This window comes from Schistocerca cancellata, chromosome 2 (assembly GCF_023864275.1).
Source record: "Schistocerca cancellata isolate TAMUIC-IGC-003103 chromosome 2, iqSchCanc2.1, whole genome shotgun sequence".
Lineage (NCBI taxonomy): Eukaryota > Metazoa > Arthropoda > Insecta > Orthoptera > Acrididae > Schistocerca > Schistocerca cancellata.
Window position 1 is genome coordinate 822,900,224 of NC_064627.1, and position 23,951 is coordinate 822,924,174.

At 37.5% G+C, this 23,951-nt stretch overlaps 1 protein-coding gene across 1 annotated transcript in view; it reads left to right on the forward strand.

Annotated features, from left to right (window-relative positions):
* LOC126158988 (insulin receptor substrate 1) overlaps positions 1-23,951 on the forward strand; it is a 220,438-nt gene that overhangs the window by 41,698 nt on the left and 154,789 nt on the right. The window contains exons 5-6 of the mRNA XM_049916480.1: positions 6,974-7,119; positions 22,899-23,041. Coding sequence (XP_049772437.1) covers positions 6,974-7,119; positions 22,899-23,041 — 289 coding nt within the window. The remainder of the gene's footprint in view (positions 1-6,973; positions 7,120-22,898; positions 23,042-23,951) is intronic.

The following is a 23,951-nucleotide window of genomic DNA, read 5'->3' on the forward strand; positions in this document are numbered from 1 at the left end:
AATATTGTTTGGCTCCTGTGGATTTTCATTCTTATGAAGCCATACATAAAGGAGCAACCAGAATTTGAATATTATATTGCTGAACCTTCGAGAAACCAAAAAGAACATACTTGATTGGTCATTGTGGCAGTGAACATTAAATACCTAGAGGCACAGTAGCCTCTTATAGAACTGCACAGTAATTCTCAGTTTAGGCATGGGCAGGTTCCGTGTGTAATCAAACTCTAACACTAAGGTACCTGTGCTGTCAACTAGGTTGACCTCAAATACTTGTCCATGAGTTTATTGTACACTGCAACCTTTAGTTTCTGTTCTTCATATACATCTTTATGAGGATCACTTGCATTGACATTCAGTATAACTTCACATTCCTGGCAGAAATCATAAGTATCATTTCTTGGTTTTTGAAACGAATATGGACTATCTTCTCTAAAGAACTTGTAATAATTTTTGTACTTCATCATGAGTACTTTACTTGTTTCAGGAGAAAATTATTTCTGAACGATGTGAATAATTCCCAACACTAAGGTCAGGGTTGTCAGAATATTTACTTTCAGCTCTACTGTGACTATAATGCAATGATGTGGAAGTAAACTGGTCCAGTGAGATCAGACCTTGCCCGATATTTCCATTGGTGTTTTCTGCAGTCTTCACTTTGTTTCCTTCTTTTTTTTCCACTGTAAGAGCACCATCATTCAGTGCTTTTAAAACTGTTTTCAGACGACGCTTGGTAGCTTGCAAGATTCACAGGTATATGGGGGGAGCTATGATTCCGACAAGACCTAGGTGCATTAGTTGTTCTAGATGGTGTTTTCTTTTCATTCGACCCTAACATCAATGTATCTTCTGTGTTCTTGCCACGTAAAGCCCAAAATTGTTCATGGTTCTCTTCTTGATCTGTTGGACATATTTTTAGAAAACATTACTTTGTGTGACATTTCTTACTGACTGTAAATTTCTTAGAACAGACTTTCTTACTAGTTTTTGGTGAAACACAACAGTGTCCTAAATTTCTCTTCTTTTTCAAAACCTTTTTCTTTCATTTCCCATTCTGAATTTTACGTTTCCTTCCAATTGGATGGTTCTCAAAATCACTCTCTGTAATAGGTGTACCATAACAATCGCTTTCCTTATTTTGCTTACAGTGACTATTTACTTCCTATGTTATGTTGGCAAAAGTAAGTTCCACAGTATGGATACACCATCACTGATAAATTTGTCTCAGCAAATCACACACATAAAACAGGCTCGAGCAGCATTGAAGTTGTTTGTGTACTGGCCGCGGCGCTCTGTGGAACAGCAGCTTGGAGCAGCACGGCCATCAAATGTTTCTGGAAGGTGTCGCATCTGTCAGAGAGTAATAATATTTTTTCAGCACAAAGACTGGTTCTCACAGACACAGTTACTGCAGGAAACAGAGAAACGAATTGGACGTTAAGTTGTTTTTCCTGGCAATGCCTCAATTGTTGAACCACCTGCATGCTGTAGAGTTGAACCTTCAGGTGCAATCTGTCCAACACCTTAAGAGCTTATCCATCATGTTAAAAGCTTGTGAATGCCAATAAACTGACTGTGCTGGCTTTTGTTTGATGATAGCTCTTACTGTTGCAATGTTATGTGGGGTGCAAATTTTGTTATCTACCAGTTGGCTTGTTTTTAAGCAGATGCATTTGTTGGAATTGATGCCCACTTAAATTTTAAAATTGGCCACTGTTTAGCTGTAATACATGAAACCCCTATAAATAGAACAAATTCTATTCGAGAGTGGGAGCTTATGCAGTGTTATATGCATGTGAAGGATTGGTTCTCTGTCAAAAGAAAAAGTCCAGTATTCATGCAGTTGAAATGAATTGCCTGCATAAAGTGGGAGGTTTTACTTTCTTATGCATGCAGAGGAATTAAGATGTAAGGCAACGGCTGTATATTTGTATACTCTAAATGATAAAATTCAGCAACACACACAAAAAGTGTATCATCAGGAGTGCCCCAGGGAAGTGTGATAGGACCTCTCTCATTCTCTGTATGCATAAATTATCCAGTGGACAGGGTAAACAGCAATTTATGGCTTTTTGTTGATAACTTTGTGGTGTATGGGAAAGTGTCATCATTGAATGACTGTAGGGATAGAAAATGACTTAGACAGAATTTTTAGTTGATGTGATGAATGACAGCTTGCTCTAAATGCTGAAAAATGTAAGTTAGTGAAGATGAATAGGAAAAATAATCTTGTAATGTTTAAGTACAGCATTAGTAATGTGCTGCATGACACAGTCACATCAATTAAATATCTGGACGTAATGTTGCAATGCGATATGAAATGGAATGAGCAAGTCAGGTTGGTAGTTGGGAAGGTGAATGCTCAACTTCGTTGTCTCTTTTTTTTTGGGGGGGGGGGGGGGGTTACAGCTCATTTATGAAGGAGAAAGCACATAGAATGCTAGTGCGACCCATACTTGAGTACTGGTCAAATGTTTGGGATTTGCACCAGGTCAGATTGAAGGAAGATATTGAAGCAGTTCAGAGGTGTGCTGCTAGATTTGTTACTGGTTGGTTTGATCACCACAGAAGTACTACAGAAATGCTTAATGAACTCAAATGGGAATCCCTGAAGGGAAGATGACACTTTTTTATGAGGCACTATTGTAGAAATCTAGAGAACTGGCATTTGATGGCGACGGCAGATCGATTCTACTGCTGCCAGCATACATGTCGTGTAAGGAACACGAAGATAAAGTGAGAGAAATTAGGACTCACATAGAAGCTTTTAGACATCATTCCCCTTGTTCTGTTTGTGAGTGGAACAGGAAAGCAAATGATTAGCTGTGATATGTGGTACCCTCTACCGTGCACCATGCACTTGAACTGTTATTTGTTTACTCATGGAGAAAAGCGGGATAGTTTGATAGACCCACTTGTTACAAGGATGAGGGGAGACTCCGCCTGCCGTGTATAGTGATCTTTTTTAGCCGTTAACACATAGTAAAGGCAGTAGAATGTGTGTACCAAGAATCAGAAATCACCACTGTAGGAAATGGAAAATATAATACCAGCACAAATTTGAGAGCAAGACAAGGACACAGTTTGACACTGACTGTTTTTAATATTTATATTGATGACATGCTGAAGCAATGGATAAGTAAATTAACCTTTTATACTTATGACTTCAGTGTAAAGAATTATTCTGTGACATTACTCTTTGCTGATGTTCAAATTTTGATTGCTTACTGTGAGAAAACATTCAAAACAGCTGCTAATATTTTCTTCCACAGCAGCTAAGTTATATGAAGTTTTAGTATCTTCAAAGAAAACAAAAGTTATGACTTACAGATTCCAGGGGCTAACTCCCAGCAAAATGATTACAAAGGATCACAAAGTAAATTCATTCAACGCCTTAGGAAATAATATCTCACTCATGACAGAAATGGTCTTTCAAATGAAAATAGAAAGATTTAGTCATGTTAACAAACAACCTATAGAACACTCACAACTAAAGCAATAAGGGAAACTCTGTTTGAAGTTCTACAAAACAATGTCAGTACCAACTATAATGTATGGAAGTGAGTTGTGGTCTGTAACAAAAAGAGATGAAAAAAAATACAAGCCCTGGAAATGCAATTCCTAAGAAGAGTACGTGTTTACACATTATCCAACAGTACAACAAATGCTGACAACACAGAAGAACTGGGAGTGAAAAGCTTAAATGAGCAGATGAGTACAGGAACAACTGGAAGACCATGTCATAAGAATGTAAGATGACAGAATACGACAACCAATGGCAAATTATCAGCCAGTGGGCAGAAGATCTTTGGGAAGACTGAGGGAAAAGCAGAAAGTTCAGTAGTTTCATCCTTCTTTTTCCCCTGTCCTCACTTAAGGTGAGGACCTTGTGTCAGAGTGACCTGCTCCAACTTTCTGACCTTCCCAAACACATCCCTCAGTCCTCTCGAGGCTGTTAACCTTCCAGTGGGCATGTTGGAAAATTTAAAGATCCCAGTTCATTTGTTTTGTTTTGTCACAATTTCTTTGCTGGAACATCACATTTTTACATTCCATGCTGTTTTTATTATTAGTGGATCATATATACAAAGTGGAAAATTGTGTTCTATGTTGGATGGAATGAAATTCAACATTATATATTTTGCAACATTTTGCTTTCCACTACTTTTTGTTACAGATTTTTTTACTGCTGTTTTTATTCTTGCATATTAAATATTTTCAGGGCATATTGTTTTGTTTATGTTTTTGAAAACAATTGATTTTTTTTTAATTTCATAGCTTTTGTTGTATTTCTAGTTATCATAATGAAAATGAGAAAAGAAAAACTTAAATACAATGAAATACTTGTCCTAGTTTTACTGTGATTGGATACAGTCATGTCAACACATCACATTTACTTATTTTTATCACATTCTAAGCACATCACAATCTGGCTGAAATAACTGGAAACAAATTTTCCATAAGACTTATTTATTTTTTATCATATTCTAAGCACGCCACAATCTGGCTGACATGAGAACTGGAAACAAATTTTCCATGGTTGTTTCATTTTTTTGCCTAGATTTCTTGCACACAAAGAACACCTTTATATTTTGTTGGTGTGTTGGTGTCCTTTAGTCTCGTAGTTGTATCCAAGAGCAAGGACTCATGTTTGCTTCCTTTTGAAGGCACTTCATATCAAGTAGTCTTCTGTTGATGATGCACAAACTTTCGTCACAGCTACAGCAGAAACTGCCACCTCTACTGATTTTAAGACAGCTTTTTCAGATCATACAATCATATAATCACTGCAGTGATACCAGCAATATCAGTCATATTGTAGAATAGTTCCAAGAGGCCAGCATGTGGTGGTGCATTTCACGCTGTTGGTGCCCACAAGTTGATCCATGCTCTCGACACCCACATATTACTTTTGGCTTCTTTGCGTCACCAACTGCAGTTCTTGATGAGTGAAAGGAAGAGAAAGTATAATTGTTAATGATTTCTTTGTTACACTTATTAGTGATGAAGAATTGAGGAGATCTAAAAACAGATGAATTCCCTTCTCTTGAGCAATGAGGCTGCATCTCCTTAGAAATTTCAATCTTATTTTTCCTTAGAGTTCCAACATATGTTCTTTTCACTGCCATCAAGTCCCTCACGAATGGTATTCTCCAGAAAAAAATTGTCAGCAGCAGCATTATGGCTTTCGTTGAGCCATTCTGTTGATACACCTTTTATGACTTGGGAACCCTGATTTAACTCTCTCTGTTGGCCAGTTTTTTCCCCAAGGAAATCTGTTCATTCACTGGAAATGTATTTCTGGAATTGCAAGCCCACCATATTTTTATACCATATTGAGCAGGCTTGCTTTTCATGTATTGTCGAAATGGACATTTCTCTCTAAATGAAACAAGCTTTTGATCAGCAGTTATGTCAAAGCTTGGACTCTATATGGAAGAAAGCTGCAAACGAACATTTTCGAAATGTTTCTAAATGCTGCTAATTTAGCATGAACTCTACTATCTGCTCATGTTTCCTTATTGTTGAATCCGAGAAAATGTGTGATAGCTTGAAATATTTTTAGGCATGTTATTGTCCTGAAGATAGCCCTGCCATGTTCCATGGTTCACTCAAGCACTCCCACCCTGATCTGTAAGCTACAGAAGATACAAAGCAACCAATGTAGGCCTCTAATTCTTCCCCGTCTAGTTCCTTCCATGCCTTAGGTATACTATTAGGATATCTCAACTCCACTTGTTGTACACTCGTCTAGGCTCTCTTTCAGTTTTCCTTATCATGACATAAATAATTTTTAGGGTAATTTAGAGCTTTAGGGCTTCTTTTATTGAACTAGGGGGTGCTGCTTCAGGACCAAGTTTATTCTGAATTATATTATGAGATGAGATGGAGTTTGGCATTTAGGTGGAGGCACTTTGTATTAAATCATTATATTTTCTCCAGTGAAATAATCCTTCATAGTTTAGTCATCACATCATAACCATGAATGACATCATCTTCATTATCTTCTTCTTCCATTGCATCACGGAATTTCTCCACTTCATTATCTGAGGGCAAGTATTCATAATCATTCATGTCAGATACATTTTCATTATCAGCATCAGCATTATCCCAAATCAGAAGAAGAATTTTATCAGCCTCTTCATACCAAACATGTTTTCCATCAACCCTAAACAGAAAATTAATTCTATGTTTAAATTTTAACCTAAATTATCAGACAATAGTTTTTTCTACAATTTTCATAATTTATGACTTATGTTATAATGAACTGATAGTTCTTTCTTTTTATGAATTATGTCAAGACTTGTATGGAAAACTTAAAAATTTGGATACAAATACTGAACTTACTAAATGACTAAATGAAGTCAGCCGACATCTACTTGCCTCACATCAACAATGCTATCTAAAGCTCAACAAATGAATAACCTACATTGTTATTAAGTTTTGCCAACTTCAGCCATTTGTTGGCAACACTGAGTTGGTTAAACCAGCTGGGGGTCTTTGAAGACCCCAAGTGCCCACTTTCGTTCATTCTTGAACTAAGTTATCTAAACTACAGATATAATTAATGTAGGTTTTTTTTTTTTTCATAGTGGTCCTTTGTATCTTAACTAGGAAACTTGTGTCAGGGATCATGAGCATTGCAAGATCAGCACCGAAAATATGAGGGGTATGGGATCTGAAAAGGCACCTCATTCCCAGCGAAGGGTTAAACTGATGACCTAATATTAAATTTGTAGGGTTTCTAATAACTGAATATTTAAATGAAATAAAAATCCTAGACAATCCATTGCAAAGTGACCAATGATGATGTTTTCCCAACCCAGTATATTATATGTTTGAAGTTTTCTACAATCTCCTTTTAAATTTGCAGGGCTGATTTAGGTTAGTAACATGTATTAGTGCTTGTTTAAATAAATTAGGTTAGCAACATGTGCTAGTTCTTTTGTAACCGTTTTTTTGTGTCTCATTGCAGAGCATGTATGGCAAGTGACTGTCAAGGAGAAGGGCCTTGGCAACAGCCGCAACATACTGGGCCCATTTTTACTTTGTCTGACAGACAAGACCCTCAGCTTGGTGCAGTGTGGCCCATCTGAGGATCCTCAAACATATGAATTTCCAGTTAGTATCATTGTCAATTACATTGTTGCATTGTCAAACATTTGTTATGAAGTGTGCTGTTGCTTTCAACTATAAATGATCATCTTTTTGGATTTGATGCTCCTCTTAAACGTACCTTATTAGCATCACAAAAGGTGTGTGCAAAACTACAAATATTCACTAATCAATCCTGTATTGTGGGTCTAATTTTTGCCGCAACTATGACGTAATATTCTATTTATCAGTTAGCCAACATGCAATTAACTGCACATGTAAACCAATACTAAATTGATGCATAATTATTACTCCATCAGATGAGTAGAAAAAACTTTAGGCTGAAATTCAAATGTAACTGTATTATAATAGTTTTCAGACTGGAAAATAAAAATATCCTGCTGATGATAGCACAAAAAGTGCTGAAACCTATTTGGGGAAAGTAAAACAAGCAAACAGTGTCTTACGTAAGTTGGGATATCTCACCAATTTGACTATAAATAACAAACAGATGAATTTTAAGGAATATTTTCAGGGTTAGCAATCTCTCTGCATCAGAGGTTCTCAAACATTTCTTCTGGCAGAACACTTTCAGAATACTGCTACTTTAAAGGAATGTCTTGTGTATTTTCAGAGTTAATAAAATCAATGAAATTTTAAAAAATGAGAAAAACTAGTTTTATTCGGTGATTACTTCAGTTTATATCATAGCTAATAGGACAGAAATTTTAATAAAATTTTGAAAAATGAGAAAAAATGTCAAAAAAATACCACCTCATTGTTAAAAAGTCTCTTGCAGAGCACTTACTTGGTATTCTGCAGAACATAATTTGGAAAGCCCTGCTGTGCTTAATCTAGTGTTTTCCTTCTTAGCTTATATCTTATATTTTAGCATGATATGTTTGTTTAGCCCTGAACCATACCTACGAGTTTTGAGCTCAGCATTCTGCATTATGAAAAGCCTGAAGAAAAACAGTGCAATGGGAGACATGAGAGATATGACACTTTGGAACAGAAGATGTCAGTAGGACATAATTGCACATATAAATTTTAGACAGCATTCTGTTTATTTTGTCATCTGGACTAAAGGCCAGTTAACTGTGTGAAAGTCGGTGGTGGTGATCAGAAATGGCTGCTAAAAATAAAAGGAAAGTGAAAATGTAAGATAGAAGAAAGAGACTGTGATCATGATCGTGAAAACGAAACTGCAAACATTGTTGTGCTTACAGTTTAAAATTTTCTAATTACAACTGATCATGACATCAAGGACTGAGTTAAATCTGAAACATAAATCATATAAGTTCATTATATCCATTGTGTATGACAAACTTGGAACTAAAATTTAATTTGTAAAATCAAACCTGGAAAATGCAAGATGGAATAATAACAATATTATGAAAAGGTTATTTGCTACTTACTGTATAACAGAGATGCTGAGTCGCAGAGAGGCACAACAAAAAACTATCAAAGCTTTCGGCCAAACAGACCTTCATGAGAATTAGACAAAACACACACACACACACACACACACACACACACACACAACTTCATCTACATTTACATTTAGCCTATTTAGCCTCTGCAAACCACCGTGAGGTGCATAGCAGAGGGTACATCTCATTGTACTAGTTATTAGGTTTCCTACCTGTTCCATTCACGTATGCGGGAAGAATGATTGTTTGAATGCCTTTGTGTGTGCAGTAATTATTCTAATCATATTCTCACAATCCGTATGTGAGCAGTACATATGGGGTTGTGGTATATTCCTGGGGTCACCATTTAAAGCCAGTTCTTTGAACTTAATGGACTTTCTTGAAATAGTTTACACCTATCTTCAAGAGTCTTCCAGTTCAGTTTCTGCAGAACCTTTGTGACTCTATCACACAAATTAAATAAATTTGTGACCATTCATGCTGCTCTTCTCTTTATGTGTTCAATATTTCTGTTAGTCCTATTTAGTACAAGTCTCACACATTTGAGCAATACTCTAGGATGGGTCTCATGAGTGATTTGTAAGCAATCTCATTTGTAAACTGATTGCACTTCCCCAGTATTCTACCAATAAACCAAAGTCTACCATGTGCCTTACCCATGACTGAGCCTATGTGATCATTCCCTTTCATATCGCTGCAGGCTGTTACACCCAGGTATTTGTATGAGTTGGCTGATTTCAGGAGTGACTCATTGATATTTTAGTCATAGGATACTCTTTTTTTGGAAGTGCACAATTTTACATTTCTGAACATTTAAAATAAGTTGCCAATCTTTACACCACCTTATCAAGATCTGACTGAATATTTCTGCAGCTACGTTCACATAATAGAGCATTATGGATAACTGCATCATCTGAAGTTCTTCATCTGACAATGACTCTTCATCCAAGATAACATGCCGTGTCCTCCATACCAGAAACTACTCAGTCCAGTCACAAATTTAACTTTTATACCCCATATGATCGAGCTTGTGACAATAAGCGTAGATGTGGTACTGAGTTAAATGCTTTCTGGAAATCAAGAAATACTGCATGTACCTGATTGCCTTGACTCAAAGCTTTCAATATATTATGTGAGAAAAGTGCAAATTGGGTTTCACATGGTCGATATTTTTGGAATCCATGCTGGTTGGCATTGAAGAGGTCATTCTGTTCAAGTTACCTCATTATATTTAAGCTCAGAATATGTTCTAAAATTCTACAACAAATCTCTGTCAAGGATATTGGATGGTAGTTTTGTGTATCATTTCTACTACCCTTCTTGTACATGGGTGTGTCCTGTGCTTTTCTCCAAGAACTGGGCACGGTTTTTTGTTCAAAGGATCTGCAATAGATTATAGTTAGAAGATGGGCTAACTCAGACACAAGTACAGCATACAGGGTGTATACGACCCAGGACAACCCGGAGATCCAGGAAAAACCCGGGAATTTTTTGGAATTCCAGGAATTTTGCATTGTTTTAGTTTTCAGTTAAATTTTTGTAACTTTGACTGGTAAGAAACAATACTCTAACAAAGAATATTACTGTATCTCGCTACAGCAGAATAATACTGCAGCAATAAAAAAACGAATGAGAGAAAAAGAGACGAAAATAAAATTTAAGTTGCAAAGGAAATTCACCATATACAACGACAAAACACAGAGCTCTTACAAGTGTCTGCCAACAGCAAAATGTGTCAAAGGCTTTAGGAAGACTATGCAATGTTTCATAACAACAAATTGCCTCCAATGGGCGTGACGTCACAACTTTACATTAGATTCGTTTGAGCGGTTGTGAGCGAGCTTATCCGCATGTGCAGTTGAGTCTCGTATGAGTAGTACCTTCTCCTGCTTCTGGCTACAGAAGTGTGGCAGTTAGCTGTGTAAGCAATAGAAGCAAGCAGCCAGATGCTATCCAGAAAAATTTTACTGGTGCGCCAAAGCTGCCAGATTCACATATGCGCAATAGGCCCGGAACGGGGGGGGGGGGGGGGGGGGGGGGGGCGCCAAATTCATATTATTGAGGAAAAAGACCTTATTTCACAAAGCTCTTAGCACCCAGCGCAATGGGAGACATTAGAGATATGACACTTTGGAACAGAAGATGTCAGTAGGACATAATTGCACATATAAATTTTAGACAGCATTCTGTTTATTTTGTCATCTGGACTAAAGGCCAGTTAACTGTGTGAAAGTCGGTGGTGGTGATCAGAAATGGCTGCTAAAAATAAAAGGAAAGTGAAAATGTAAGATAGAAGAAAGAGACTGTGATCATGATCGTGAAAACGAAACTGCAAACATTGTTGTGCTTACAGTTTAAAATTTTCTAATTACAACTGATCATGACATCAAGGACTGAGTTAAATCTGAAACATAAATCATATAAGTTCATTATATCCATTGTGTATGACAAACTTGGAACTAAAATTTAATTTGTAAAATCAAACCTGGAAAATGCAAGATGGAATAATAACAATATTATGAAAAGGTTATTTGCTACTTACTGTATAACAGAGATGCTGAGTCGCAGAGAGGCACAACAAAAAACTATCAAAGCTTTCGGCCAAACAGACCTTCATGAGAATTAGACAAAACACACACACACACACACACACACACACACACACACACACACACAACTTCATCTACATTTACATTTAGCCTATTTAGCCTCTGCAAACCACTGTGAGGTGCATAGCAGAGGGTACATCTCATTGTACTAGTTATTAGGTTTCCTACCTGTTCCATTCACGTATGCGGGAAGAATGGTTGTTTGAATGCCTTTGTGTGTGCGGTAATTATTCTAATCATATTCTCACAATCCGTATGTGAGCAGTACATATGGGGTTGTGGTATATTCCTGGGGTCACCATTTAAAGCCAGTTCTTTGAACTTAATGGACTTTCTTGAAATAGTTTACACCTATCTTCAAGAGTCTTCCAGTTCAGTTTCTGCAGAACCTTTGTGACTCTATCACACAAATTAAATAAATTTGTGACCATTCATGCTGCTCTTCTCTTTATGTGTTCAATATTTCTGTTAGTCCTATTTAGTACAAGTCTCACACATTTGAGCAATACTCTAGGATGGGTCTCATGAGTGATTTGTAAGCAATCTCATTTGTAAACTGATTGCACTTCCCCAGTATTCTACCAATAAACCAAAGTCTACCATGTGCCTTACCCATGACTGAGCCTATGTGATCATTCCCTTTCATATCGCTGCAGGCTGTTACACCCAGGTATTTGTATGAGTTGGCTGATTTCAGGAGTGACTCATTGATATTTTAGTCATAGGATACTCTTTTTTTGGAAGTGCACAATTTTACATTTCTGAACATCTAAAATAAGTTGCCAATCTTTACACCACCTTATCAAGATCTGACTGAATATTTCTGCAGCTACGTTCACATAATAGTGCATTATGGATAACTGCATCATCTGAAGTTCTTCATCTGACAATGACTCTTCATCCAAGATAACATGCCGTGTCCTCCATACCAGAAACTACTCAGTCCAGTCACAAATTTAACTTTTATACCCCATATGATCGAGCTTGTGACAATAAGCGTAGATGTGGTACTGAGTTAAATGCTTTCTGGAAATCAAGAAATACTGCATGTACCTGATTGCCTTGACTCAAAGCTTTCAATATATTATGTGAGAAAAGTGCAAATTGGGTTTCACATGGTCGATATTTTTGGAATCCATGCTGGTTGGCATTGAAGAGGTCATTCTGTTCAAGTTACCTCATTATATTTAAGCTCAGAATATGTTCTAAAATTCTACAACAAATCTCTGTCAAGGATATTGGATGGTAGTTTTGTGTATCATTTCTACTACCCTTCTTGTACATGGGTGTGTCCTGTGCTTTTCTCCAAGAACTGGGCACGGTTTTTTGTTCAAAGGATCTGCAATAGATTATAGTTAGAAGATGGGCTAACTCAGACACAAGTACAGCATACAGGGTGTATACGACCCAGGACAACCCGGAGATCCAGGAAAAACCCGGGAATTTTTTGGAATTCCAGGAATTTTGCATTGTTTTAGTTTTCAGTTAAATTTTTGTAACTTTGACTGGTAAGAAACAATACTCTAACAAAGAATATTACTGTATCTCGCTACAGCAGAATAATACTGCAGCAATAAAAAAACGAATGAGAGAAAAAGAGACGAAAATAAAATTTAAGTTGCAAAGGAAATTCACCATATACAACGACAAAACACAGAGCTCTTACAAGTGTCTGCCAACAGCAAAATGTGTCAAAGGCTTTAGGAAGACTATGCAATGTTTCATAACAACAAATTGCCTCCAATGGGCGTGACGTCACAACTTTACATTAGATTCGTTTGAGCGGTTGTGAGCGAGCTTATCCGCATGTGCAGTTGAGTCTCGTATGAGTAGTACCTTCTCCTGCTTCTGGCTACAGAAGTGTGGCAGTTAGCTGTGTAAGCAATAGAAGCAAGCAGCCAGATGCTATCCAGAAAAATTTTACTGGTGCGCCAAAGCTGCCAGATTCACATATGCGCAATAGGCCCGGAACGGGGGGGGGGGGGGGGGGGGGGGGCGCCAAATTCATATTATTGAGGAAAAAGACCTTATTTCACAAAGCTCTTAGCACCCAGCGCAATGGGAGACATGAGAGATATGACACTTTGGAACAGAAGATGTCAGTAGGACATAATTGCACATATAAATTTTAGACAGCATTCTGTTTATTTTGTCATCTGGACTAAAGGCCAGTTAACTGTGTGAAAGTCGGTGGTGGTGATCAGAAATGGCTGCTAAAAATAAAAGGAAAGTGAAAATGTAAGATAGAAGAAAGAGACTGTGATCATGATCGTGAAAACGAAACTGCAAACATTGTTGTGCTTACAGTTTAAAATTTTCTAATTACAACTGATCATGACATCAAGGACTGAGTTAAATCTGAAACATAAATCATATAAGTTCATTATATCCATTGTGTATGACAAACTTGGAACTAAAATTTAATTTGTAAAATCAAAACTGGAAAATGCAAGATGGAATAATAACAATATTATGAAAAGGTTATTTGCTACTTACTGTATAACAGAGATGCTGAGTCGCAGAGAGGCACAACAAAAAACTATCAAAGCTTTCGGCCAAACAGACCTTCATGAGAATTAGACAAAACACACACACACACAACTTCATCTACATTTACATTTAGCCTATTTAGCCTCTGCAAACCACTGTGAGGTGCATAGCAGAGGGTACATCTCATTGTACTAGTTATTAGGTTTCCTACCTGTTCCATTCACGTATGCGGGAAGAATGGTTGTTTGAGTGCCTTTGTGTGTGCGGTAATTATTCTAATCATATTCTCACAATCCGTATGTGAGCAGTACATATGGGGTTGTGGTATATTCCTGGGGTCACCATTTAAAGCCAGTTCTTTGAACTTAATGGACTTTCTTGAAATAGTTTACACCTATCTTCAAGAGTCTTCCAGTTCAGTTTCTGCAGAACCTTTGTGACTCTATCACACAAATTAAATAAATTTGTGACCATTCATGCTGCTCTTCTCTTTATGTGTTCAATATTTCTGTTAGTCCTATTTAGTACAAGTCTCACACATTTGAGCAATACTCTAGGATGGGTCTCATGAGTGATTTGTAAGCAATCTCATTTGTAAACTGATTGCACTTCCCCAGTATTCTACCAATAAACCAAAGTCTACCATGTGCCTTACCCATGACTGAGCCTATGTGATCATTCCCTTTCATATCGCTGCAGGCTGTTACACCCAGGTATTTGTATGAGTTGGCTGATTTCAGGAGTGACTCATTGATATTTTAGTCATAGGATACTCTTTTTTTGGAAGTGCACAATTTTACATTTCTGAACATTTAAAATAAGTTGCCAATCTTTACACCACCTTATCAAGATCTGACTGAATATTTCTGCAGCTACGTTCACATAATAGTGCATTATGGATAACTGCATCATCTGAAGTTCTTCATCTGACAATGACTCTTCATCCAAGATAACATGCCGTGTCCTCCATACCAGAAACTACTCAGTCCAGTCACAAATTTAACTTTTATACCCCATATGATCGAGCTTGTGACAATAAGCGTAGATGTGGTACTGAGTTAAATGCTTTCTGGAAATCAAGAAATACTGCATGTACCTGATTGCCTTGACTCAAAGCTTTCAATATATTATGTGAGAAAAGTGCAAATTGGGTTTCACATGGTCAATATTTTTGGAATCCATGCTGGTTGGCATTGAAGAAGTCATTCTGTTCAAGTTACCTCATTATATTTAAGCTCAGAATATGTTCTAAAATTCTACAACAAATCTCTGTCAAGGATATTGGATGGTAGTTTTGTGTATCATTTCTACTACCCTTCTTGTACATGGGTGTGTCCTGTGCTTTTCTCCAAGAACTGGGCACGGTTTTTTGTTCAAAGGGTCTGGAATAGATTATAGTTAGAAGATGGGCTACCTCAGACACAAGTACAGCATACAGGGTGTATACGACCCAGGACAACCCGGAGATCCAGGAAAAACCCGGGAATTTTTTCATCCAGGAGAAAACCGGGAAAAACCTGGGAATTTTTTGGAATTCCAGGAATTTTGCATTGTTTTAGTTTTCAGTTAAATTTTTGTAACTTTGACTGGTAAGAAACAATACTCTAACAAAGAATATTACTGTATCTCGCTACAGCAGAATAATACTGCAGCAATAAAAAAACGCATGTGCAGTTGAGTCTCGTATGAGTAGTACCTTCTCCTGCTTCTGGCTACAGAAGTGTGGCAGTTAGCTGTGTAAGCAATAGAAGCAAGCAGCCAGATGCTATCCAGAAAAATTTTACTGGTGCGCCAAAGCTGCCAGATTCACATATGCGCAATAGGCCCGGAACGGGGGGGGGAGCGCCAAATTCATATTATTGAGGAAAAAGACCTTATTTCACAAAGCCCTTAGCACCCAGCGCACATTGGGTTATCAATTTCTCATATGATTTTGAACGCATCCCTGTTGGTTTTTGAAAGAATTGTAAGTTGATTTTTGAATGCGTGCATAGTGTACGTGATGTCTCTGCCAGGGGAATCCCCGTCGCATCTAGAAATAAACTTTCCTACAGACAAATACGAGCTGAGCAGAATAAAGCCGAACTGATGAATCCCAGTTGCTGTTTACGTGGTTGACTGGGTTTGCAAATCATCAGCATTGTTATAACTACTAGCGAATTCCATAGATTCAGACTACCAGAGTAAAAAAAATGACGAACAGGAATAACAGGCAACAAAGATTGCGTATTGTCTCCTCAGTGTGTCCAAGAAAATGAAATTTTGACAGAAAATTTTTGGCCGGACCGCTACACTGCTAAGGGCCCGTTATACAGTCCCCGGCTAGCAGCTGCTAAAGTTCTATTCTGGGGGTAGGGTGGAAAATGAGTTGTACGAACACGTAATAACGCCCTACCGGATAACTAAACCGGTGATGAAATTAACCAGAGAATAAGTTTTGACACTGGCAGGGGTATGTACAGAATTAGTGATAAGATTGTTTGTTATAATGAGGAAGGAGAAGAAACGGGGACTCACACAAATTTCGAGAGAATATGACGATTCGAAATTTATTTAAAAATTTAGTACTACTACTTTTCGATCTCATGCTTCAGATGCTAGAGTGTATGAATGAAATGTGAAACTATTTCCTAACACAAAACGTTTTGTTTGTAGTCGGCCTAATTGTCATTTGGCTTTGGTACTTCGTGAATTTTATTCTGTTGTGTTATAAAAATGACCATTTGTGCCAAAACAGTCTTGTTTATTTGGTGTGTGTAACAACTGCTGCAATATTGGGCAGGCCTATTTCGTTTTATATAGCAGTGACAAAATACACGTAATCAGATCGAGAAACCACACCAGTCCTGGGTAAAATTTGTATTAACAGCTATTCTAGTATTAGACGACGACATTTCATTTTTTCATGTAGCAAAACGTTGACGAACTTTGATGAGGTAGTAGATTTTTCCCCAGAAAGGAAAGTACGCCATATAAAGCTATGGTAAGATTAGAGAGAAAAGAAGCTTAGGACTCAACGATTGAAGAAATGTGTACTGTCTTGCTTTTCTCTTGTCTTTACTCCTTTTATGCATCCTATATTATGTCACACAAATCAGCAAGTTATTAGCTAATAGGCAGTAAAGACTGCAAATTTTCTGAAGAGTTCTTGTTCTGCCAGTTACAAATAATCCCAACCAGTATTAATTCCGAGATTTTTTTAAAGAGGAGCAGGATGTCAATAAAGAGGAGCAGGATGTCAAACCGGCCGACTGGGAGCAGGAGAGGCACCACAGGACATTTTAATTTCCACTGGCGTGAATATAGTTTGATGGCACCCATTCCATTACAAAATATTACATGTTTGAATTCCACAGAGCGAAATACAAGAGACGTGCAATGGAAGAATGCTATGTGGAGAGGCATGGCTCTGCACTTTTCCACACTTAAGACCAAATAATATGTCTTACGTTCCCTCAAATATATATGTTTTATGTATCAGACTCTTCAGAAAGATGTGCGCTGCAAAACGAAGATATTTTTTAAAAGTCGATTTTTAAATTTTTGGCGTCCTACCTCAAATGTTCAAGGGAGGGGGTAGCGCTACTATCTAATATCGCCCCGGTTCGGAAATATCCTAGATCTGGACCTGATTTACAGAGCAGTCTGAGTTGTAGTGGGAGGTGGTAGTCTCCACGTGACCCGTGATTTTGCTGTTTCCTCTTCGTTTATTGCTCTCACTTCAAATGAAAACAAAACGGATTTCTGTGGCCGGGAGCTATCAAGTGAATTAAAATACATTCACATACTAACAGAAGGCTAAAATATGTAATTAGTTTCAGATTTTAGTTTGTTTCCACCTTTATGACAGTCAAGCCTTAATTGCCTTGCAGAACAATGAAGTTATTTTTGTCAGTTTGTTAAAGAAACTTGACTTTTACTAATCTTTTCTGCTGAGGCAGTCAATTTATTTGAAACTAAGTGTTTAATTCCACACTATTGGCTAGTTTCAACTGTTTGCTGCATTTCAAGTTCACGTTTTCATCTTCTAGCACGTATGGCATTAAAACCAAACATGAGATAATACAGTACAGGTACTCCAAGAAAATTTACATCTGAATCTGGACATACGAATGTGCACTTTAAGCTGAGTGATGCATTTTAGTATAGTTCACAAAATTCCCATGCTCTTGGAGTGTCCTCTAATGTCTTGTTTCTTTTATGACATAATGTAGGATCTTTTAATGTTTTACATGTGCGAACGTACGGGCTTCCTGCGTCATCGTAGCTGCGCAAGCGCTGTGACACCTGTTATTTGGCGCACTCTGGCAACTGCTGAAACGATTTTGTTTCTAACAGGTTGCGGGAAAATATTGCGAATGGTTGTTTGGCAAGCATTACTTTCAAAGTAAATTTCCTTTTACGCAAGATGAACTCTGTGCGTGCGAATGTCCGATGAATTTCTTAAATCACAGAGCATTTGACTCTCATTCAAAAATCAAATATTTGGGGGCGACCATTTAGAATATTTTTGAGCCCAGAAGATCAGACATTTATGTCGTCGTTAAAAAGTTTACTGGCGCATTTTTGTGATGTATCTTTAAAGTGTAAAACGCGCAAAAATGATCATTATGTATTAAAGCTCAGCTTCTCTTGCAGCTTATTAATCTTAGTGACCAATTTTATACGTAAAAGCTTTTCTTTTCTTGTAGCAACACTATGTATATGTGTATATTAATTTAAACCATTACCTTTTCCTATTTGTGTGTTCGCGCTACTTTACAGTGATGTTGCTGTTGGCTGACTACATAACGTGTCCTATGATCTGAATATCCGCTGTCATCGACTGGCGAGAGCGCTTGACACGAGCTACAACTGGCTTACAAAAGCGCATCGCAATCTCAATTTCAATCCTTCGGAAAGTAACATTCGGTGTTTGGTGGAATTCGAATTTATATTTTCGTAATATGAAAATATGCAGTGTTCATGTTGCTGCACATCATACATCTTTCTAAAACGTGTTTTTCCCCCGAGTTTCGTTTTCTGAAGTGCTGGGAAGTTCTACGCCCGTGTATAAAATCACAACCATTTAAAGGACTGATAAGTTTTACAGTTTTGAGAAAAGTATACTGCTACATAACACAGAAAAAATGTATTTTCATCCGGGAGAAAGTGTATTTTTAACTGGGAAATCCAGGAATTTTTTTTCATTGACCACGTATACACCCTGAGTATAGAATCTGACAGGGATTCCATTGGGCCCTGGAGTTTTGCTCAGTTTTAACAATTTAGCTGTTTCACAACAACACTGTCACTAATACATATTTCATTCATCTTTTCAGTAGTATGAGGATTAAGTTGGGGCAATTCTTTTGAGTTTTGCTTTGTAAAGGAACATTTGAAAATAGAGTTCAACAATTCAGCTGTTGATTTGCTATCCTCAATGTCTCACTCACTAGGACTGGACACTAACTTTGGTCATAGTTTTTTATTCAGGCAATTTTCAGCATTTGATATCTGTTTCAAAAAACTCATGGCACTGAACTGCATTAAATTGATTTTATTAGTACTACCGATTTTGACCATACCTAACAACACAACATACCAATTTGTAGAACAACGTTAAGACAACACAAATTGGTGCGTAGTAGTCTCATAATAATATACTTCCGAAAATCACTTAAAACATTTCATTTGTCATGAATATTGGAACACAAATCATTGAATATTTTCATCCACATGAAATGTGTAATAAAAAACTCATTCATAGCATTTACAAGTACAGCATTCATCCTATTAATATGAAACGATAACAACAAATACAAAGTGACTTGGCATCACAGGCCAAAAATATCATTATGCTGAAGATGTAGCTATGAAGATATATCGATATGTACATTATTCAGTTACAAAATGTGACAAGTAATGTAAGGGAAGCTAAAAATTATCTCCACTCTCGTCGTATAGTATAGTATTTTTTTAAAAATGCAGTCATGGTATACTGACACACAGAGAAAAAGACGTAGTGAAAAGCATACATCAGGATCTCAGTTAACCTGGTCACTATGTAAAAACTCAGAATGTGACATTGTGTAAATTACAGTATTGTACAAATTATAGTACAGACTAAAATAAAAACAAGGCCTAACATAAAAATGATCCCATAACAATCACATACAAAAAGTTAGTAACATAATAAGGTGAGATCTTGTAATTGTGTGGCTCATCCAAGTCCATAAGCCTTTCCAGCTCTCTGTAACTTGCTGATGATATAGAAGACATATATAAGAGTCATTATTCTGTAAATGTACAATAAAAGTACAAAGAGTGAAGAAGTAAGGTACTGGAATTCCTGAACCCATGGTAATTAGATCAACAAACCACACTTATCTCTAAAGTATGTTGAATAGTTTGGAGATAAGTATGGTCAATGGAGACCTTGATGTATGCTTTTCATTGTAGAATGATTGCTGCACTTGTAGTTTTTTATTGCATGTTTCATGTGGATTAAACTATTCATTGCTTTGTGCTTCAATATTCATAATAAATGAAATGTTTTAAGTGATTTTCATAAGTATATTATTATGTGGTTGCTAGGCACTAACTTGTGTTGTCTTAATGTTGTTCTACAAATTGGTATGTTGTGTTGTTAGGTACTAGGTGATGGATTATAGCCAAAACTGATAGTACAATAAAATCCAGTTAATGGAGTTCAGTGTCATGAGTTTTTTGAAACTAACTTTGGTGCCATTATCAGCCTTTACATTCGACCAGAATTTCTTTGGGTTTTGTGAAAGATTATTTGACAGTATTCTGCCTTGGTCACTGAAGGCATCATGCACTGCTGTCTCGACAGCCAAACACGTTTCATTTAGCATCTCTCTTATTTATAGCCCCACACTTTGTTTTACACCTTTCATGTAGTAATCTCTATTTAACACGTATCCACAATCTCTGGCTGCGAAAGCCAGATTGCAATCAGGCTGGGAGGTGGGGGTAAGGAGGAGGCTGTGGCAGGGTGGGGGTGGAGGATGTTAAAGTGCTACTCGTGGGAGCATACAGGGTTGAAGTGGGGAGTGAGTAGGGTAGCTAGGTGCCATCGGGAGGTTAGACAGAAGGCACGGGCCGGGGGGGGGAGGGGGGGCTGTGGAAAAGGAAAGAAGTAAAAAGATAGTAGAGGCATTGGTGGAATGGAGGACTCTGTAGTGCTGGAATGGAATAGGGAAGGGGATTGGTGGATAAAGGATAATGACTAATGACGGTTGATGCCAGGAGGGTTACGTGAGTGTAGGATAAACTGTAGAAACAGTTTCCACCTGTGCAATTCAGAAATACTGGTGTTTATGGGAAGGATCCAGATGCCACAGGCTGTGAAGCAGTCTTTGAAATGAAGAACGGCGCGTTTGGCAGCGTGCTCAGCAACAGGCTGGTCCAGCTGGTTTTTGGGGCACAGTTTCTCATTGGCCATTCATGTGGACAGACAGATTTTTGGTTGTCATGGCTGGTTTCACATGCAGCCCTGCCTTTGATAGGATAGGTGATGCTTGTGATCAAACAGGAGTAGGTAATGTTGGGAGGATATACAGGGCAGGTATTTCGTCTAGGTCTATTACATAGATATGAGCCAGGAAGCTTGGGGTTGGGAGCGGGAGCTATCTAGGGATGGACAAGGATATCATGTAGGTTCAGTGGGTGGCAGAATACTACTGTGGGAGGGGTGGGAAGGATAGTGGGTAAGACATTCCTCATTTCAGGGCACGACGAGTTGTACTCAAAATCCTGTGGAGAATGTGATTCAGTTGCTCCAGTCCTGGGTGGTGTTGAGCCATTCTCCTCTCTGGCTGGGCAGTGACTGGAGCAAATGAATCACATTCTTCACCAGGGTTTTGACTGCCTGTCTGCAACTTAACATGTCTTCCTTACGGTAAGTAGCAATCCGTCTTTTCTTATGATTGCTGATGTCCCTACTTGAAGTTGCCAGGTAGATGTAGCCAGCATCTCAATGTAAGATCAAGACATAATTTACAAGACAAGAACATCAATGTGACAGTATAATGCTGTGGCCAAACATGAAAACCACCTCTCATTTTTTAGTATATTTGTTATGACTATTGAATTCTGTGAAATGCTGTATTGGCAGAGGAGAATAGAGACTGCTCACATCAGTAGGAACTATTTGTTGTGGTGTGTTAGTACAATATTGGTTTCTTACCTTGAATTGTATCCTTATTCTGTTAACAGCTTCATTCAAAAAAAGTGTCATTCAAATCAATCAACTCGGTGGTAGTGGACAAGCAACTTTCTGCTGATGTATTCGTGGGCTTCATTGCAAAATATCAGGTACAGATCACACACTTTAATTTGACCCCTGAGCAGAGGCTGCTGGGAATGCAGCTCATAGTACCTTGGCTATTGAGACAAGCCCTGCCTTCTTTTCCCAGAAGAGCCAGTTTACAGCTTATAAAAGAAACAAACTTATAATGGGTTAATGTGTTATAGGAGTGACGCAAAAGTTGATGGCGAGTTGCTAGAAGGAGCAGGTAGTGTTTCTTCACCCATTTTTGTGAATAATATTAACAGTGACTATACACAAATCAGCACTAGTTTCACAATAGCTACTTGTTGCTACATTGCACAAAACTGGTACATAACTAATGTTGCCAATGAGCACAAACATTTAGAAGCAGTACAAAGCCAGCGGACTTTCATCGATCAGAAGAGAGCCAATTTAAAGTGTGCAATCTGTACGAGATCTGACAAAAAACAAGCGAGATAATGTTGTAACCAAATATGTTCAGTTAGTGGTTGTCATCTTCGAAGTAGACACGTCTGAGTCAGAATTCATCTGCATTTATTCCATTCATTGCTCAAAACATTTCTGTACATCTTTTTCTGGTCTGCACAGAAACTTTGTCTTCCAAATGTATTTTTAACAGTTTTTCTACTGTCATTCAACTGATCGATGTATCTGAAGTTTATCATAGCATAATGACTCATTTCAAGGTTGAAAAGAAGTCATCGTCTAATGAGCCACAACAAGTAGTTCCTCAGTAATGCAGATAATTGTCTTTTTTTTTGCGTTGAGGCAATATGTGTATTATAAAATACAATTCTGTCTTGTTCATGACTTATGTTCATATTTCTTAAGAATTGAACCTTCTCTAAGCAGCAGTGTGCTGTTTGAATTAATAACTCAGTTTAAAATATTACGTTATCTATTTTCTAAGAAACATATCCAGAAAAGTGTTTTTACAAATTAGTGCTATCTAAATGTCACACTGATTTGGCTTTATAGTTGAATGGTATTCGGCGATGCGGATACTCGGACTGCTTTTTCTATATGGAAGTTGGCCGTTCTTCATGCACAGGAGCTGGTGACCTGTGGATGCAGACTGAAGATACCAACATTGCCCAGAATATGCATGATGCAATTCTCCAGTATGTATTCTCTTCTGCTTGGCCACCAGTGCTATTGCATGTCTCCTTTAACTTACATAATTTTTTTTCTCTGCATGTTATTGTGTTTCTGATAGTGTTTTATAGTAAATTTGCTTTTGTCATTATTCATTGCCTTCTTATAGTAGCACTTAAATAGGCCATGATGAATACAATTGAATATTACATTTTAGAGCTAGAACAACCGAACATATATACAGAATGAAACTTAGTGATAAGAAGATGAGGAATATTATAAAATGATAACTCAGAGGATTTGACTATTTAACTGCCTCTCATTTGAAAACAACTGGATGAGGTGGCGTATGGGTTAGCATGCTGGTTTGCATTTGGGAGAACAAGGATTCTGTCTGGCCATCAAGATTTAAGTTTTCCATGATTTCCCTAAATTGCTCCAGGCAAATGCCGGGATGGTTACTTTGAAAATGGCATGGCCAATTTCCTACTCCATCCTTTCATAACCCAAGCTTACGTTCCATCTCTGTTAATGGAACATTAAACTCTTGATCTTCCTTCTCCTCCCTTAATTTTAAAGTGTGCTTTGTAACTGTAACATCCAGATGTTTTTAATTTTTTCAATCTCCTCTGGCCAGTAACAGACGTTTTTATGACATGTTGGGGGTCTTGGAAAATTGTGAAGTATTAAGTTATCTCTCTGGCATTCAGAAAAGTGTTTGTTATTATATTCAACTTCTGAATGTATTTTTATCTTTCCAAACGAGGAGTTGGATGAAACATTATTATTGACACACAGTTGACAGTTTGAATCAGAAATAAATGTTTCACAACTGCATACCCACCTCCATAGTTGAAAAAGCTAACACATGCTTGTGGGATGGCATTTAGTTCTAAAATGACCATTTCAGATCCTTGAGGTAATAAAAGTATCAGT